Raw genomic sequence first — 19,113 nt, 5'->3', positions numbered from 1 at the left:
TACTTGTCCACCTCATCTGGCATCTCAAGGTCACCTGTCTGGTTACCGGTGGTCTTGTTCCCACACAAAGTGAGGAAGTGACCACAACTTGGAGCCACTCCCTTTTTTTTCTTTTTTTTTTTTTACAAAGATCAGCAGTAAAGAAGACAAATAAGTAAAGACAGGCAAGCAAGTTGGGGGGGGGGGGGTTCTCATGCAGTCTGGAGATATTCAGCTGTTTGCTGGTCCCAGGGAGGAATCTGATTGTAAAAACACTCCCAGCCAAGGTGACGCTCCAGAAGCAGAGCTGACAGGTGTCTGTAGAACACACACGTGGGTTTGACGCACACTTTCTCACTCTACCAAGGCCATGCCACACTTGTATGTGCTGACGTGTTGATGTCACCGCACTTTGCACTTTGTCTGGACGGCAAGTGGATCATACGGTACATAAATACACACGCAGGCTTATGCATTTGACTGACAGTAGCTAAAGTCAAGGTATAAAAATATGAAAAGGTGACGCCTTGGCATACAGTTAAAAAAAAACACAACTTGGAGTTATATTTGAACTCCTGCCAGCCAGATCTAAATTTACAGCATGAGACCAACAAGGTGGAATGTGAGCTATCTTTGGTTACTCTAATCATGACACGTGCTACCTACTTACTGATTTTATGGAATAATGACGCCCATTTGTCTTAACATTAAGCACAATACCTGTAAGTCCGATACGAGAGCTGCAAAAATGTTTCAGGCTGCTGTTGTCTAATAGTTTGGTGACCTACAACGTAGAGACACATGAGATGGACACAATGTTACAAACAGCTCTTAGTGAGATGCAACAGTATTCAACAATATGCTAAAAACTATGCATAGATAGATAGATAGATAGATAGATAGATAGATAGATAGATAGATAGATAGATACAATTGCTTATTGCTTCGGAGTACGTAATGTGCGAAGTTAGTTTATTTTACTAAATAATGTGAAAAGCTGGTCACGGTACTGTGACAAGAGTCCATTGATTACTATTGAGTGACGTCAGCAAATCACGTCGTACTTATTCCAATTCAAAAGGCACAAAAGCGGGGTTTGCGTCGCTGGGTGCACAAGTAAAAACACATAAAAATAAATATGTATTATAAACAAGCAATATAGTTGTACTTACTCGGTTTAAAAGCACACAAGATGCCAGTCAAACAGTCCTCTTGTTGCTTGGGATTCGAAGACAAGATGCTAGCTTGGTTAGCCCATAGCAACTTGCAAGTTGCAACCAAGTTGAATAAAACAATATCGATATTTGTATAGAATTAGTCTACGTCCAAATAAGTCCGGCAGATGTGCGGAGATAGCCAAGGAAAGGAGGAGGGCGTTGTGGGAAGCAAAAAGACGGATGCTTCCAGTCAACAATGTCCCGCAGCGCCGCCCGTTACTTCTTCCTCCAAAGCCGGAGACTGTTCGTGATGTTGTTGGGCTTTCGAAGCCGAACGATGCGTTCCTTCAGTGGAATTCGAGAGGAGCAAAAACCGTGTTACAAAAAAAAAATAAAACAAGCAATCAAACTGGGTGAGAAGCTTGAAATGAAATTCCAATTTCCAGTGTAAACACTCGACTAGCGCACCAGCACTAGCACCACTAGCGACCCCTCCGGAGGACTCCCATTCCCGACATCCTCCCTCAGCTGTGACGGGGCGGAGCGTGTCTGTCATCGGCAACACACGACTCCCTCCACCGCTGGGACTGGAAAAAACGATATAACAATCGACATTTTCCTAATTTTGTTTACACGAGACCTTCCCGGTTGCCGTCGACATTGGAATTGCGGAAGAGTTAAACGTTCACAAAAAGTGTTAATGCGGACTGTTTATGAGGGTTTTAAAGGTTCTTAATAGCACTTATTTTAGCTTAATATTGTTTGTTAGAAGTCATAATGACATTTTTTTTTTATCACGGCGAACTGCTGTTGTCTATTGTAATCGCACGAGGGTGACCTAAATGGAGACGAACCAAGTGAAACTGTAATCGTCTATTTCGACCACTAGAGGGAAGCATTTTAACCTCATTTAAACCAGATCAGTGTGAGGAACCTCTGATTTCCGAAAGTCCCTGAGGGGAACACCCGACAGCTTTTTTTTCTTTTCTTTTTTTATTGTTTAGCTTGAAATGTGCAGAACATATTGGCATAGTACATTATTAAACATTATATAGAACATGTAACAGACAAGCTTAGAAAACAACTGAAAAATAAAGAAAGGAAAAAAGGGAGGGGGCAACACCTGACCGCTACAGCACTGTACCTTAAACTGTTGCCTTCATAACAATCTGAAATCAGAACTTTCTACAAACGATAGATAGATAGATAGATAGATAGATAGATAGATAGATAGATAGATAGATAGATAGATAGATAGATAGATAGATAGATAGATAGATAGATAGATAGATAGATAGATAGATAGATAGATAGTAGGCCGGTCTGCAATCACATTACATTTCCTCATGTTCTATTCATCAATGGTCTCCAACCTTTTACAGTAAGAGTTAAATACAATTAACTCTATCATTAGAATGGAAAAATAAAAACAGCAGGCCAATGAAGTATTTTGTAACTTAAAATATGTATTTCTGAGATTCTTTAGACACATTAACAGCCATATCTTGCACAGGATTGACGCATAATGGTTCATGATTATATAATAACAAAGTGATCAAAATGGGGCACATGATGAGTGAGAGCAAAAAGCTTCTTGGTTTTAAAAAGCAGAACTTTGGCCTTTCTGTGTGGAGTTTGCATGTTCGACTAGTCAAAACATTTTTTTTGTAAAAATAAATAAATAAAATAAAACAACACAAAAAACACTTATGTTGAAGTACTCGAGAACCCGCAGAAGAACAATGTAGCAGGAGCTCTCTTGCCTTCCCAATGAAACCTAACACTGACCTCACCAGACGCAAGTGACATGAGGGGCCGTTAAAGAGCTACTGTAAATGGCGTGCTTTTGTGTCTCCCCCGCCCCCCCAATCCACTCCTTTGTGCCCGTTCACAGGGGAACGCTGGACCCTGCTCAGATTTGCTCAATAAGCACTAAATTATTCAAAAAGAGTAACTTAAGATCCTCCTTTCAGTCCTGCTGAATGATGTAACGCAAGAAGCTTGGATTATTATCATTTCATATATAGAAAGAAGAATGTTATATGTGTGTATTTGACAGGTGAAAAAAGCCTTGGCGGAGGTCCCTATGTCCCCATGTACACTTGCTTGATGCTGTATTACATATCAGCGAGCCTGCTCCGTGCCATATGTCGTCTTTATTAGCCTCACGACAAGGGTTAATAATGTCACGCCGAATCCAGTCGGCGCCTCCCACCATGCTGTCCTCCCTGCGTGACATCCATCCCTCCATCCGACATGCCAGTCCTTCTTTCCTGCATCCTCCCTTCCGCCCATATAAACGACCCTATGGAAAGCCCATATGATATCCTTGATATCCCCATTAAGGATTAAGTACTAGTACACTATTTGTCTTCACTTGGAAGACGTTTTCTCCACTACTGAATGAATTTCTACGCACTAGTTCGACAACTACGTTACAAGTTAGCAACACTGAGCACTAGATGCCGCTCTTTAGTGATTTATCTGCATAAGTGGCAAATCCAAGTCTAGAAAGTAAAACCCCTGCCATAGTTTGGACTTAGCCCCAGGTGCTAGCTAGCGAGCTCCCGAGCTAGCTCCCTGGATGCTCATTTACATGCTAGGGAGCTAGCTAGCTCGCTAGCTAACACAAGGGACTAAAGCTAAACTGCGGCAGGGTTTTTACTTTCTGGGCCTGGATTTGCCACCTCTGTTTATCTGATATCCTTAAAAAACATCTTACTACTCATACCATTATGCTTTTTGTTATCACTAGTCAAAAATTTCAGTACACTAGTAAAATGATAATATTTGTTATGATTAGTAATGTTCTGCACATTCATAGGACAACATTGGCTTAAATGTTAATAGTAAGGCAAAGCTGCATGAGCACTAGCATTACTAGATGTTCACTAGTATCATTTTATTATGTCACTAATGGTACAACCAGCACATAGTTGTCAACTAGTGGTGTAGTTTTGCCTCACTAGTAACTGTAGTTGTCAAAGAGCATATAAGTACATGGATATTAAAAAAATATATTAAAAAAAGATATTAAAAAAATAAAAAAATAACTGCTCAACTTACTAGTAACTTTCTTCCACTATCGTATGACATTTCTGAATACTAGTTCGACAACTTTGGCAAACTAGTAAGGCTACTAAGCACTATGGTACTACTAATAGGGTTAAGGAGGCTACTAGTTTGTGACACGTCTACTAGTTTGTGACACATGTCTACTAGTTAGGCTAACCAGTAAGGTTTAATTGTGTAATAGGCCAAATGTGGGACTAGTAGCTAAAAAAAAGTTGGGAAAAATTACTAGCTAGACGCAGTTATTCTTCTAGTGTCTGTTATAGTTGCTCTAATTGTCCTACTAGTGAGGACAAAGAGCGTACTAGTACATGGAATACGAAGGGTGTCGAAGAAATGCTGCGTGTTCCACTAATACTTTCACACTTACTGCAGAATTCTAGCATAGCATGCGTGTCACCCCCCCCCCCCCTATCTTCATCATCATCATCATCATCATCACACATGACAGAAGTGACATGCTTGGTGTCAATGTCAAGTCATTCCCCAGCAATGATAAATGTTTATTACCCGCTGCCTATGGCTTAACACAAATTGAAGGTGTAACCTTCACAAGGGTGCACGAAAAAGATTTGTATCTCATTTGCATGCCATGTTGCTAGTAAGCCAATCAGACGCCTGCTTAAAAGGAGGCAAACTCTCTAAGACTGGAGTTAAAAGTGTTCCTGTATGTCTTATGATTTTGTCAAATGGAATTTTGTACCATACTTAATACAAATCGTTGTCTCGTTGAAATTCGTCAATATTTGGGGAGCGGCCCTGTCTCATATCCAAATAAGTAACTGCTTCCTGTTGGGCCAATGATAACTCCGGTTTTCAAAACCATGATGACCGAGGGTGAGGCCTGAGCGTCACTACAAAAGTGGAAGACCAATAGAATGTCGGCAAAAAAAAAAAATCTCTCTAATAATATATCGATACATCCGCTTCGGTACGATGCAAACGACAGTTCACTTTTAAGTGGAACGATTCAATTCAATTCGATTCAATGGGATTACGATTCAATATGTGCAATTTTAAAACAGTTAGGTCAAAAATAACCCAACTATGGGTCAAAAAAGGACCGATCCTCTACATGGGTCTATTTGACCCAACTTTGAGCAAAAAAAAAAAAAAAAAAAGAGGCTTTTTTGTGTTAAACAAAAAATTTGTCAGAACCTTTACTAGGGTCAAAAAATTGTGTCAATTTGTATAAAACAACCCAGAAAGTCTAATTGACCCATAAAGTGGATTGGTCCATTTTTGATCCTTAATTTGGTTACTTTTGACCCAAGTTTTTTTAGATTGTTATAATTGACACAAAGTTTAAAATTGGCAGCAAATCACACAACATAGATCCTTACTTTATGAATTTGCAAATGTCAAATCACTCTATTTCCAATGCAAGCAGAGGTGGCAAATCCAGGTCCAGAAAGTAAAACCCCTGCCACAGTTTGCCTTTAGCCCCTGATGCTAGCTAGCTAGCTCCCTAAAAGGTAAACAAGCACCATGGGAGCTAGCTAGGAAGCTAGCTAGTTAGCACCTGGGGCTAAAGCCAAACTGTGGGTTCTTACTTTCTGGACCTGAATTTGCCACCTCCGAATGTGAGCCATCCAAAGTCGGCCTGTTCTTTAATATACCGTGTTTGCGGGCCAGGTGACCACCCTCGTAACTTCCTCCAACTTGATGATGTCATAAACTATGCTCGTTTATTAAAAATTCAACACGGTGCTTGGTCTTTATTAGCTAGACTGATCCTGACATTTTACAGACTCCATTAAATAAGTCTGATGGTGTCATTAGGCCGAGCATCCCCGGGTTTAATATCTCGTCCCCGAGGAGGCGGGCATGCACTCATTTGTGAGAAAATTCAGTTTAATAATATGGATATTTCACTACATGAACTCGTGATTGATTCTTAATTATTTATCATCGCTAACCAGATAGCTAACAATGTAGTGTGAATGAATACACTCGTCTGTCAATACATGAGGTCGTACACCGACACAATGGAATTGAATTCTGCTCACTCTGATCTTTTATTCAGCAATGTTCTTTGGATTTATCACGTCTGCTTCGTTTCTGTAGCGCAATGATGCATTGAAATACAAATAAATGTCCGGACACATCGTTCAATAAAATCGCTGACATTTGAGCACGTCGGTGCCACAGAAGAACTTAATAAGGAACGCTGTAAACAAGTCATTAAAAGCGAGGGCTACATTGATGGCACCTTGTAAAGAACAGTAAAGTATATGAGGAGAGAAAGAGGAGGCAGCGAGATCATAAAGATGGCGAATGAGAGGAAACGGAGCGAGGAAAGAGCGGGAGTGGAAAAAAAGAGTGTTTGGGAGACAAGAGAGGAAATGCTCAGTAAATGGGAGTGATGGCAAAAAAAAATGGATCAGAATGATGTTGGGTTGATGAAAGGAGGGAAAAAGCTGCGCAAAAAGAGGAGATGTTTCCATCCTGCACACAAAAGCTTAAATAGCATCTTGGAGCCGAAACGTTTGACCTCCGCCAAGGTCAGACGATTGCAGTGCAAGTCCCCAGATCGTCAAAGGTGTTTTTTGCCATACAGTATTTTCTCGTTTCATTAGAGTCATAGGTCAGCCGGAGTTAAGGTTATTATACTTTTCACTTTAAAAAAATTGTAAATTCACAAATAAATTATGGTAAAATTATGAATTTTTATTGTTAATTTCTCAGTAAATATATATATATATATATATATATATTTATATAATATTTATTTTTGGAAATTAAATTATATTTTTAAAATACAGAAAAAACTGTAAAATAAAAAGTACAATTCTGTTATATTACAGTTTTTTTTACAGTGTGTGTTGAACCACAATTTTCACTGGTTTATTTATATTTATTTATTTAATTTTCAAAAAAAGTATTTATTATTACTTTAGTCAGATTCAAGTGAAAAAAAAAATATATATATATATATTTTTTTTTTTCTTTTTTACAAAACATAACCCTAACCAGGATGGACTTTTGGTGAACTTTAATTCACTCTTGATAATGCTCATGAATTTGCTAATGATGAGTGACACTCCTCCAGCTTCAGATACTGTAAATTTCAATAGTCGCCTACTTAATTCCCACTGGTAGTCGTTTTATGCAAGAAATAAACATGTAAAGTCAAGGCCACCCCTGAGGCCTACCCCCCCCCCCCCCCTTCCCCTCCTCCTCCTTATCACCTCATATTCATCATGTCTTCTCCCTCCTCCTCTTCTTCATCTTTGCTAATAGATTCCCACCCCCATCAGTTACCTGCAAAGGGGGGCAGCGGTAGATTGTTTCACCCTAATCCCGCTTTGCCTTCCCTGCCGCACGTTTCCAAAACGAGACGCTCGCTCGTCTTGTCACACCTCGTTTGGAGGCAAGACGACGCACATGATGTATGTGCCACCCACCGAACACCCTCTCTAACCTTGCCGCCCACCCCCATTACGCCCTCCTTGTCTCTTTTGGGTGCTAATGTGATCTGTGACACACACACACACACACACACACACACACACACACACACACACACACACACATACACACACACACACACACACACACACACACACACACACCCAAGCGACAGCGACAGCAAAGAAGAAGATGAGTGCATGCTTGTGGTAAAAATAAAGATACCACCACACACACATACGCACACTCCCAGGGTTTGGCTTCCATGCAGAGACACAGTTTTGAACAGTTGTTACCAAATTTGGTTGAAAAATTCAGCTGTCAGAACGTGTGACCTCAGATTTGAAAGATGTCAGAGTTTCAAAGTAGGGTTTCAAAGGAGGGTGTGGCTTCCATACAGGCTCACAATTTTTAACAGCTGCTACTAAATTGAGTTGAAAAATTCAGCCGTCAAAATGTGTGACCTTGGGTTTTAAAAGAGATAGGGTTTAAAAAGTAAGGTTACAAAGGAAGATTAGGCTTCTATGCAGAGTCACGATTTTTTTTACAGTTGTCACCAAATTGAATTGAAAAATTCAGCTGTCAAATTGCGTGACCATGGATTTTAAAGGAGACAGGGTTTAAAAGTAAGGTTACAAAGGAAGATTAGGCTTCTATGCAGAGTCACAATTTTTCTTACAGTTGTCACCAAATTGAATTGAAAAATTCAGCTGTCAAATTGCGTGACCATGGATTTTAAAGGAGACAGGGTTTAAAAGTAAGGTTACAAAGGAAGATTAGGCTTCTATGCAGAGTCCCGATTTTTTTTTACAGTTGTCACCAAATTGAATTGAAAAATTCAGCTGTCAAATTGCGTGGCCATGGATTTTAAAGGAGACAGGGTTTAAAAGTAAGGTTACAAAGGAAGATTAGGCTTCTATGCAGAGTCACAATTTTTTTTACAGTTGTCACCAAATTGAATTGAAAAATTCAGCTGTCAAATTGCGTGACCATGGATTTGAAAGGAGACAGGGTTTAAAAGTAAGGTTACAAAGGAAGATTAGGCTTTTATGCAGAGTCACGATTTTTTTTTACAGTTGTCACCAAATTGAATTCAAAAATTCAGCTGTCAAATTGCGTGACCATGGATTTTAAAGGAGACAGGGTTTAAAAGTAAGGTTACAAAGGAAGATTAGGCTTCTATGCAGAGTCACGATTTTTCTTACAGTTGTCACCAAATTGAATTGAAAAATTCAGCTGTCAAATTGCGTGACCATGGATTTTAAAGGAGACAGGGTTTAAAAGTAAGGTTAAAAGGATTTCACAATTGAAAAATTCAGCTGTCAGAATGTGTGACTTTATGTTTTAAAGGTGTCAGGGTTTTAAAGTAAAGTTACAAAGGAGTATTTGGCTTCCATGCATGGTCACAATTTATTTATTTGTTTACAGTTAAATCTAATTGAAAAATTCAGCTGTCAGTTTTTAAAGGTGGGTTAGGCTTCCATACAGGCTGACAATTTTTAACAGTTGTTACAAAATTGAGTTGAAAAATTGAGCAGTCAAAATGGGTGACCTCAGAGTTTTGGCAAATCCAAAACAATTAAATTTAATTGAAAAATTCAGCTGTCAGATTGCGACTTTTGGTTTTAAAGGAGGCAGGGTTTTAAAGTACGTTTTCAAAGGGGTACTTTCATGCAGCGTCACAAATTTTACCAGCTGATAATTGCGTTGAAAAATTCAGCTGTCAGAATGTGTGACCTCAGTTTTTAAAGCAGTCAGGGTTTCAAAAGGGGGGGGGGTGTTGGCTTCCACACATGCTCACAATATCGAACAGTTGTTACCAAATTGAGCTGAAAATTTCAGAAAAGAAACCCCTTGAAAGTTATATTTTAATAGGATGCACCAGACACCCGCTTCTGCTGCATTATATATATCATGTAAGCGCCCATCAATAATAGATGAAAAGACTGCTTTTGCTGCAATTATGACAAGCGAGATTTAACAGCTCCGCCCTGGCACATGTATGTCCATTAATTATTTAATGGACACACAAGAGAGGGGAACTGCGGTGATGGATAACGGGGACGATCAAAGAAAAATATTGAGGCCAGTGGTTAAAAGGGGAGCGGAAGCATGTCCATCATTTCCTGCTCTAACGTGTGAGGAAAAGTTGTCGTGAACCTTGTTTCCCCATCGTATATATTCCCCTTAAAATGAAGCATTCAGGGTCCACTTGGTTACCAAATATGCAGACAGCGTGATATATACGTTCCATATCACATATCCTTTGCATGCGCATATTAATCTCTCCAAGGTTAATCACCATCCAGTCATCAAACGCACTCCCTCCTCATATCTCCCGCTGCCAGACTGCCGACTTTCACAACTTCTCAGTACAAAGTGGGCCAACCAATAGCCAGCCGTCCAGAGCGGAAGACTTTGAAGGCGAGTCCAGCCGCAGCGCAAAGGGCCCTCCATTAGAAGGAGAGCCGTTGTGGACACATTTATTCAGAGCTCATAGATTCTAGAAAATCCCACTTGAAAGCCACAGACGACAGGCAATATTCCCTAAGTGTGTTTATGGGGGTCCCATTCAGAGTGACCTCAATAGGCCTGTGCTGGAGTACCTGCTCAGTGAGGCTCCGTCATAAGAGAGTGCAGGGGAGGGGGCGGGGGCGGGGGCCCTCACACATAAGTGTCAGGCCTGGTATGTTCCTGATGAAATTGATTCAAGAGAGTGACACTCACCTTTTGCGTGGAAAGCCGCTGAGCTGAAGGATCCCGACACCCTCAACCCCCACAACCTGAGTCGCACTTCATCTATAGGCACAGGACATAAAGCTCCCAATATGGCCGCCTCCCCTTATAGAAAAGCTCTTAGCACTCGCTCTTATGTCTGAGGCATTTCCTCCTCATCAGTCGTTGAAATTGTTGAAAATGTGGAAAATGCAATTTGTCCAATTAAAGCCATTATTGGTTCAAACAAAGCTTTTCCAAAGCAATCCAAAAATTCACCTCTGCTAGGTAAACGTCCCCGCGTTCTTGATGAAGCCAATGTGCAGGTTTCAAATTAGCTTTGAAAGCCACACACTCACACACAACGCATTTGCATAAAATCCATGAAATGTCTGATGGGCTCTTTTTGCATTTAAACATGTTCAATTAGAGCGCCTCGATCATTCGCGGCGATAACGGGCCCAAAGTCACCTCTAAAAACATGGCCGCCCGTAGGCCGCCTCCTACAGATGTTATCAGGAGAATTAACTTTTTTTTTTTTTACAATGCCGCTTCGCACATCAAATAGCGCCTCGTCGTTCTCATTCTCTTCCCCTGCATGCATCCGGTGACCTCATCATCAAAACACGAGCCTTTACAAATTGCAAAAGTGTTCGCCACCGCGGGAGGTAGACGCACGAGGGACGAGGACAAGGAGGGAGAGACTTGGATGACATTGACGGACGCAGCTGCCTAACTGGACCAATATTGGAACAATCATCCAAGCAAAATGAAATGAAGTAAAAAAAAAAAAATAATATATATATATATATATATATATATATATATATATATATATATATATATATATATATATATATATATATATATATATTAGTGTTGTTGTTAGTATAAAAACCTTGCTTGGGATACATTCCAGACGCTCCCGCAAAAGTTGCAAATCCTCAGTATTTACAGATGCTTTAAAAATATTTCAAGTTAAACAGTTTTTATTATTATTAGTAGTAAGTTATTGAAACACAAATTGCAAGCATTCACAGCCAAAACATTACATTACATTGGCACAACTGTAGTGGCATGCAGTTAACTAGCTATAGCTATGCATCTTCGGATATCAAACTGGCTTGGCCACTTTAGAGCGCCCCGTTGTTGGCTGTGAGTGCATGCACGAAATACAGACAAAGGCGAAAGAGCGACGATGGGGGGGATTTTGTTTTTTGAAGTCTGATTTGACAGCCAATGTGCGGGTCCAGGTCTCAGGTTGGCCTGCTAGCTTCAGAGTGCCACGTTGTCACAGAGAACCGGTTGGATAAATTCCAGGAACTGGAGGCATTTACGCAGATATATTTTTGCAGCTCAAACTTGTAGTTTGGTGTAGACATAAGAATGATTCAAGACGACCTAGCATCCATTTTTCAAGGTCGTATACGTTATATTTGATTCAAAGTATTAAGTAAGCAATTTGGGAGTTTAAGCGATCTTGCAGAGTCAAGATTTGTCCTGTTCCTATATTTGATCATTTCACTCCCTAATTGAATGACTTTTTTCTCGTTCAGTTTTTTTTCCCCATCCCACTTTTTGCAGTGTGGATCCACGTCCCCCCAGGGGTCGTCTCCAAGAGCCTGCGTGTGTGACGAAGAAACAACAACCTGCCAGTCGCTCCTCCTCTTCCCTCCACCGCTCCTCCTCCTCCACTTCCATCCCTCCTCCTCCTCTTCCATCCCTCACTTGATGCCATCCCAGTGGCGGAGGAGAGCCTGCGCGGACGGAGGAGACGGTAAGACAAGATGCCTTCTAACTTGTTTGGGGCTTGTTATGCATGCGTGCATGTTGCATGGCTCAATGAAAGTCTGCCGGAAAGACGGGCAACGTCGCCAGGCGCTAAACATCAAGTCGCACGCCAGCCGTCACCTTGTCAACCGTCCTCTCCACCTCAATGGAAAGACAAGTAGCACCATGCAACTTAATCCCTCCCTACATGCAAATAGCAGAAGGCAGATGGTCCGGGAAGCAAATCGGACGTGCGAACGGATACCACACGGTTTCCAACCTGTCCCTTTGGCTTTCTTTTGAGCAACAAAACAAGTGACTAAGAAGAAGAGGCATAAACAGCAGGGAGTTATGGAAAAGGAGGGGGGTGAGAGAGAGGGGGGGGGGGTGGTGGTTGGTTATATATTTAAATCTAAAAAGCCAGCGGGGCCATCAAAAGTGGTGAGCTGCAGTGTTTTAAGTGGACGGCGTGTGTATTTTTAGAGGCCGCTGGTTAAGTTCACTAAGCTGCCGCTCTTGCACTCGCTCTCTCATTTTTGCCTTATGAAAATTCATCTGCCGAGCAGCCAAATGCATATTTCATCAGCGGCTGTACACAGACACACACACACACACACACAATCTGTATGAAAGTCAATCAGCTTGTCCTTAAAACGTCAACCGACTTGACTGTTTTTTTTTCTTCTGATTCCCAACCGTCTTTCCCTCTTTACTTTCCTTCCCCTCTAATTACTCCCGAATCCAACAACATCCCTCCAGTTCCCTTCCTTTTCTCCGTGCAAGAGTAATGAGCCACCACCGCCGACTCTCTTTCTTCGTGCGACTTTGTAGCTGGTAGAGTTTTGGAATCCAGGAGCGTCCCGCAAGACTCGGAGATGTGTGCCGCCTCCGTGGTTCTTCCCGCCGCGATTGTCATCTGATCTGCGGGGGCACGGCGCTAACATCTTGTTAGAGGCAAAGGCGCTCGTGTCGCTTTGCCAGGACGTCGGCACTTTGAACAAACGCGGGCCTCTCCGGGGACGCGGGAAGTACACGCAGACCTGTAATCATCTCGTCTGTGAGCCAAGTAAACCGAGGTGCACCTGCACGGCACAGAAATAGATGCATGGAGCAGAATGGAAATGAGTTTTAGAGTTTGGGTTTGACGATCTCATTCATACTAGCGCAAGATTCCAAGAGGTTCTTAGGGAATACGCTAGATCAGGCTTCCACAATCCTGGTCCTCGAGAGCCGGAGTCCTGCAGGTTATGCATGTTTACGTCCTCCGACACAAGAGCAGGACCCTGGCCCTTCGAGGACCGAGTATGCCCACCTCTGCACCAGATGGAGAAAAAGTCTTTGGACGCACCTCTTAATCACTCAGTCGACCAACCCAACCTACATCAATCAAGAGCTTTCAGACCGTGCAGTCTGTTGCCTCGACTCAAGTCTCCCCAACGTGACTTTTTCATCTAAACACAGAGGGCCGGAGTCCTGCAGGTTATAGATGTTTACGTCCTCCAGTGTTTAGATGAAAAAGGTCACTCCTGAAATTGTACCCCATACATTTTGAGGTTTGGGTGCAAACCTCTCGAATTAGGGGACTCGGTCCCCTATCTACAGCGCCCTAATGGTGGCAGGTGGTACTGCACCCCTGGTAGCCCGGCCATTGAAAATGAATGGGCCCATTCATTTCCTATGAGTCCAGAAAACAGACTTCTCGTTCTGAATGATCGCCATTGATGTTGGTCGACTGATTAAGTGATTAAGAGGTGGGTCCAAAGACTTTTTGTCCATCTAGTGCAGAGGTGGGCAAACTCGGTCCTCGAGGGCCGGAGCCCTGCAGGTTTTTGGAGGTCTTCCAACACCAGCTGATTTTGATCCACAGGATCGTTATCCGGCTTATGAGGAGAGCTTGCTGATGAGCCGATCATATATCAGCTGTGTCCATCTAGTGCAGAGGTGGGCCAAATCGGTTCTCGAGGGCCAGGGTCCTGCAGGTTATAGATATTTACGTCATCCACATACCAGCAAGACTCCGTCCCTCGCTGTTTAGACGAAAAAGTCACATTGGAGGAGATTTGAGTCCAGACAACAGACTTCACAGTCTGAATGATCACCATTGATTTTGGTTACTGAGTGGGTCCAAAGACTTTTTGTCCTTCTAGTCACTAGATGATGACATCATCAATAACACCTCACAATAACAGACCAAGCGCTGATGTGATGTGCCAGATTTCTTTTGTGTGTTTCCAGAACCGAGGGGCAATCAGACGAGGTGGCTGAGCAAAGTGACGAAACGGGAAAGATGGCACTAGCGTCACTGACCCGCTGTCTCAGCGCATTTCTGGTTCTGTACTGGAGCACGCCATGGTCCTCGGCCCATTCGGCCTCAGCGCCTGAGAACGAGGTAACCGTCTGGCCCACCGCGTGGTTATCGGAAGGGAAGATCACCGCCGTGACGCTCCCTAAAGGTCGCACTCGCAGGTACAACAACAAGCATGATGACGTTGTCTGTTTATGGCTACGTTCAGTTTCTCAAGCCAAAATTGGTCCACAGGATGTACTTCACTCTGAGGAAGGCGGCGGCAATGTCGGTGACCGTCAGCCCTTGTGACACCGCCATCGAGTGGAGCCTGGCTGCTCGCACCCTGACGGACAAACATCTCAAGAGTCAGGAGTGTGAGTGGACCTCCAAACTTAAAAACAACATCCATCCATCCACTTTCTATACCTTTTAGCCTCATTAGGGTCGCGGGTGAGCCGGAAAGAGGCAGGGTACTCGTTAGCCAATCAAAGGGCACATATAGACAAACAACCGTTCACACATGAGTTGAATTGAACTCAATCTCCAATGAACCTGACATGTTTTTTGGAAGCCGAGGTACCAGGGAACCCGCCCCCACAAATGCAGGGTTAGCATCTCCTAACAGGAAGGCCTCAGTCTGAGTTTGAACCTGAAAACTCAATTTAGTTTTAGCGTTAGCACTGGCGCTAAGGGCCGTGTTGCCAACTTGGCGACTTTCTCGCTCAATCTGGTGACTTTCCCAAGCCTCTTGGAGACTTTTTTTTGTGTGCAACTAGCGACAAATTTAGCTACTTTTTTGGTGTTCTTTAGTGTGTCTTTTACTCACTTTTTGCCTCTCCCACGATGTTATTGCTCTCTCCTACAGAGTCCATTACAATTACACGCAAATGAGCAATTATGCAAATTAGCAATGACGTCATTTAGCGACTTCTAGCGACTTTTAAGACAGCCAAACGCTACTTTCTTTACTGGGGAGTTGGCAACACTGGCTAAGGACACAGCTTGTGTTGCGTTAGCATTATTGCTAAGGCTTTTGTTCAGAGTTGTCTCCCGTGTTTTGGTTTTAATAATACTGGTGGGCCGACCAGGACACATCTTGTGTTATGTTGAACTTAGCATGAGTGCTAAGTAGAGAGTTATGTGCTGTGTTTTTGCTTCTATAATATTGTCCTGTCCAACTCTATGGCATCTTAAAGTGCCGTAAGTGACATTTCACTACTGGAGTGAGAGAATGGGAGCGAAAACTCAGTTGTTCCTGACCTCAGATGTAAATATACATCTTAATATGAGAAACTGAGAGCACACTGAATCGACTCATCATTGTTGGCGGTTTCTGTTGTAAGAGTTCACAATCCAGGCTTCTTCAGCAAATTCACAAGTCAGCCAAACACGCTTCTCCACATGGTAAAGTAACAAAAATGACATCATAAAATGACGCATGAATCATTCAGACTCTCAGTTGGCGGGTCCCGAGTTGCCAGTGTGAATTATTCACGTTGATTCTGTAACATTTGGAGAGAAATTTCTTCCTCGCCTGTTTTTTCGTTGATCGGTGACATCATTCAACTGAGGTTTGCACACTTAAAAAAAAATTGGTTTGTTGTTTGTTTAATTATTTGCTCGTTTTTTCTTTTTTGAAAAATGTAATATGCATCTGTCTGCAAATGTAGGACATAAACAGCTAGAATGATTTTAGTATTTTATAGTTTTATTAAACACAAAGTTTCAGTAAATGTGTCAATACACTGCAGTGGTATTTTCCAACGCTTTCAGTGACTAGTTCAGTGCTAGTTTATGGATGAACTTATGAAGTACTTTTTTTACTGACATGTCCACCAGCCATCATTTTAGCTCTTTATATGGCACTCATTGAAACAGTTTCTTCACTCATAATGTGGGAGGAACTCCAGTAGAAACCCAACTATTTGTATACAAACCATTAAAACAACAGTTTTCCCAAATATGTCCTCATCCACTACATTTAATTGATGTACTACTGTATGTTGAAGATCATCCTTTTCCCCCACAGGGAGCTCCAAAAAGAGCATGCCCGAGATGTGGTGGAGGGGTCCCGGGACCGAGGAGAAAATACACATTTTTTCCGGCAGTATAATAGACACCTACAGTGGTCCGGCATTTCCCCAAGCATCCATCTACATCCTTAGACTGCGCTCGAAGCAGCAAAGCAGCAGAGCCACAGTGTACCTCCACGAAGGCCCGGGCCCCTCGGGCGTTTTCCCAGTGATTCCGGCTGACCCCCAAGTGCACACGTTGGGCGTGGGGATGACGAGCGTCACCCTCAGCTGGACTCCCAGCACTTCGCTGGTTGGTCCTGCTCAGGACAAATACGACTACTGCGTCCTGGTTAACTCCAAGCGCAACTTGCCCAGCCTTTGCGCGGCCCAAGAGAGCGCCAGGGAGGAGAGGGATAAAAACCGAGAGAAGATGGAGAAGAAGAAGAGGGTGACGGCATGGCCTATCCTGAAGGAGTGGTGGTGGGAACAGTGGGATGTGGACTTGGAGGAAAAGAGTCCATCTTCTAACAGGGATCTCCAGTGTGTCTGTGAGGGGACAGAGAGTGTCTGCACAGTCTCCGAGCTGCTACCCGACACGCAGTACTACTTTGACGTCTTTGCAAGGGACAGAGTACACGGGACCAGCGCTGCCTATGAGGGGACCGTCGCCCGGACCCACGGGGAAGCCCGGCCGTCCGTCACCACATTGAGGGAAGGCGAGCTGAGGTGGGTCACCTTCCTTGGCAGGGGCCAAAGATCCGAGCAGTTCTTCAGCTTCCGTCCTCGCGGCTCGCAGCAGAGCGGTCTACTCACCGTGCAGAGTTGCGGAGGGGGCAGCAAATTCAAGATCACCGTCTCGAGCAAAGGCCGTGTTCTGACCACCCAAGCCGTGGGCAAAGACTTGGTGCAGATTTGGCTCCAGGGAAGCCCGGTTTATCTCATCCACTTGGAGAGGGAAGGAACCGCCATGAGCGAGAGCTCCACTGCTGCCTTACCCGGGGGTCTGAAGGCTTCGGTCAAATTGCAGACCTCGTCTGCCTACCACCGAAAGGGCGTCCCATCCCTTCCGTCTACCTTGCAAGTCAAATCCTTCAACCGCTTACGTGGGTGCGACAGTGTCACCCTAGCCTGGATGGGCACTGAGGAGAGGAGCCTCTACTGCGTGTACCAACGAAAGCTGGGGGGCCGACGTGACGAGGACGCCCTCAACGCATCCTGCATGGGACCGGAATCCCGCTCGGATACCGAGAGGGTTCTCTGCAAGTATTTCCAGGAGCTGAACCCGAGGCGGGCCGTCACTACGGCTGTAATTGGGAACCTGGAGCCAGGGACCACTTATGTGTTTGATGTCTATTTAATGAGACGCTGGGGGATCCCTGTCAAGTACGCCAGCAAGAAAGTCAAGACCAGGAAGGAGTGCTGAGATGCTGCCCCCTGCAGGAGGATTGTAGCATAAACTGTCAAGCCTGACCATGAGAATGAAGCCATTTGACTGTTGTGGGAAAGAAAGACGGGGCAATTGTTGGCCTGGCCGCTTGTCTTCCTCTGAGGACACGAGAAGAATCCGCACACCAGCAAACATTCTTATCATTCCTATTTAATATTTACAACAGAATGCTCACGTCGCTTCTCATCGTCCATCGTGATAATGACGTGGCCGCGGTCCAAGTGCTCGTTTTGTGCGCGAGTACAAAGGACAGATGAGGTTTGTGTTGTCAGAACACACAAGCAAAAAACAACTGAGACCGTGTGCCAAATATGCAACAGAAACAGATGGGGCAATAATTGGATGACATCTGAGACAAGTGGGTGGGAAGGGGAGCAGCGGGGGGGACTGGGGTGGGGGGTTGGGGGGGTTTGTAGTGTATATTTCCGGTGCTGCTTATTGTATCAGAGCAGCAAGGAGTGCAATCTACAGATGCTTAGTTCAAAGTCAAAAGTGTGTATCTTTGTGTTGTGCTTTTCGCATGAAGCAACGGAGAAGAAGAAAAAAAACTACTTGTGACTATAGCCTCATTGTCGTTGATGTATTGTTGTGCTGCTTCAAACGCACCAATAAATACCGGGGTATCTCTATATTCTTGCTATAAATTTACAATAGACATTATCAGCATCATAAGTTCCCTTTGACAGTGAAATTGATTGAATTGAAAAAAAAAATCCATACTAGCGCTGACATTTTGTTTGTATAAATTACTCAAATTCGACTCGATCAACATTTTATACATACATGTGAGCGGAGGTGTCAACTCCAGGTCAGAAAGTAAAAACGGCCTGTTTGCCTTTATCCACACGTGCTTCTACTCAACAGGCAGGTAAACAAGATCAATTAAGTAGAAGCAGCTGTGGCTAAAGCCAAGCTGGTAGGGTTTTTACTTTCTAGACTTTTTGGTATAGATCTAGCAGCACATCCATGTTTTTGCCTTTGTAGCACAGAAGCAGTCAATCAATTTCTACCACTCGGAAGGACCCTGGTTTGTTTACAAACGTAAAATTGGTCTATTAAAATTAGATTTCATTCACTTTTTGTTGAAACCCACGCGTGGACTGAATACAATTAATATCAATACCCCAAATATTGTCCCCGAGCAGCTGTGAGCATAGAAGATGGCAGGTAAGTGTTAAGATTGTTGTAATATCATCAGTATTCTGTCCATGATCTAATTTGACTGGAGAAAAGTAATAACTTCTATCTATCCATCTATCT

At 43.2% G+C, this 19,113-nt stretch overlaps 2 protein-coding genes across 7 annotated transcripts in view; one reads left to right on the top strand and one right to left on the bottom strand.

Moving 5' to 3' along the window:
- ccser2a (coiled-coil serine-rich protein 2a) overlaps positions 1 to 1,745 on the bottom strand; it is a 39,219-nt gene extending 37,474 nt beyond the window's left edge. For 3 of the 6 annotated variants that reach the window (XR_013296218.1, XR_013296217.1, XM_077582181.1), the window contains exons 1-2: positions 1,152 to 1,745; positions 700 to 763 (exon numbers count right to left, since the gene is read on the bottom strand). The gene's annotated coding sequence lies outside the window, so the exon portion shown is untranslated. The remainder of the gene's footprint in view (positions 1 to 699; positions 764 to 1,151) is intronic. The other 3 variants (XM_077582177.1, XM_077582182.1, XM_077582178.1) reach the window with 2 other exon arrangements.
- Positions 1,746 to 12,020: 10,275 nt separating this feature from the next.
- On the top strand, positions 12,021 to 18,213 carry ndnfl (neuron-derived neurotrophic factor, like). The gene is made up of 4 exons (XM_077581774.1): positions 12,021 to 12,111; positions 14,340 to 14,570; positions 14,644 to 14,765; positions 16,421 to 18,213. Exons 2-4 carry the CDS (start codon positions 14,392 to 14,394, stop codon positions 17,827 to 17,829), a joined length of 1,710 nt encoding a protein of 569 aa, XP_077437900.1. The 5' UTR covers positions 12,021 to 12,111; positions 14,340 to 14,391; the 3' UTR covers positions 17,830 to 18,213.
- The last annotated feature ends 900 nt before the right edge of the window (positions 18,214 to 19,113 follow it).

Source organism: Vanacampus margaritifer, chromosome 12, assembly GCF_051991255.1.
Source record: "Vanacampus margaritifer isolate UIUO_Vmar chromosome 12, RoL_Vmar_1.0, whole genome shotgun sequence".
Taxonomy (NCBI): domain Eukaryota; kingdom Metazoa; phylum Chordata; class Actinopteri; order Syngnathiformes; family Syngnathidae; genus Vanacampus; species Vanacampus margaritifer.
This window is presented reverse-complemented; position numbering and strand designations above follow the sequence as displayed.

Bases quoted from the DNA above. Each gene is read 5' to 3' on its own strand.
- ndnfl (XM_077581774.1), top strand. From the start codon at position 14,392: ATGGCACTAGCGTCACTGACCCGCTGTCTCAGCGCATTTCTGGTTCTG. The intron at 14,571-14,643 runs GTACAACAACAA...ATTGGTCCACAG, and splicing joins CCTAAAGGTCGCACTCGCAG to GATGTACTTCACTCTGAGGA. The intron at 14,766-16,420 runs GTGAGTGGACCT...TTTCCCCCACAG, and splicing joins ACATCTCAAGAGTCAGGAGT to GGAGCTCCAAAAAGAGCATG.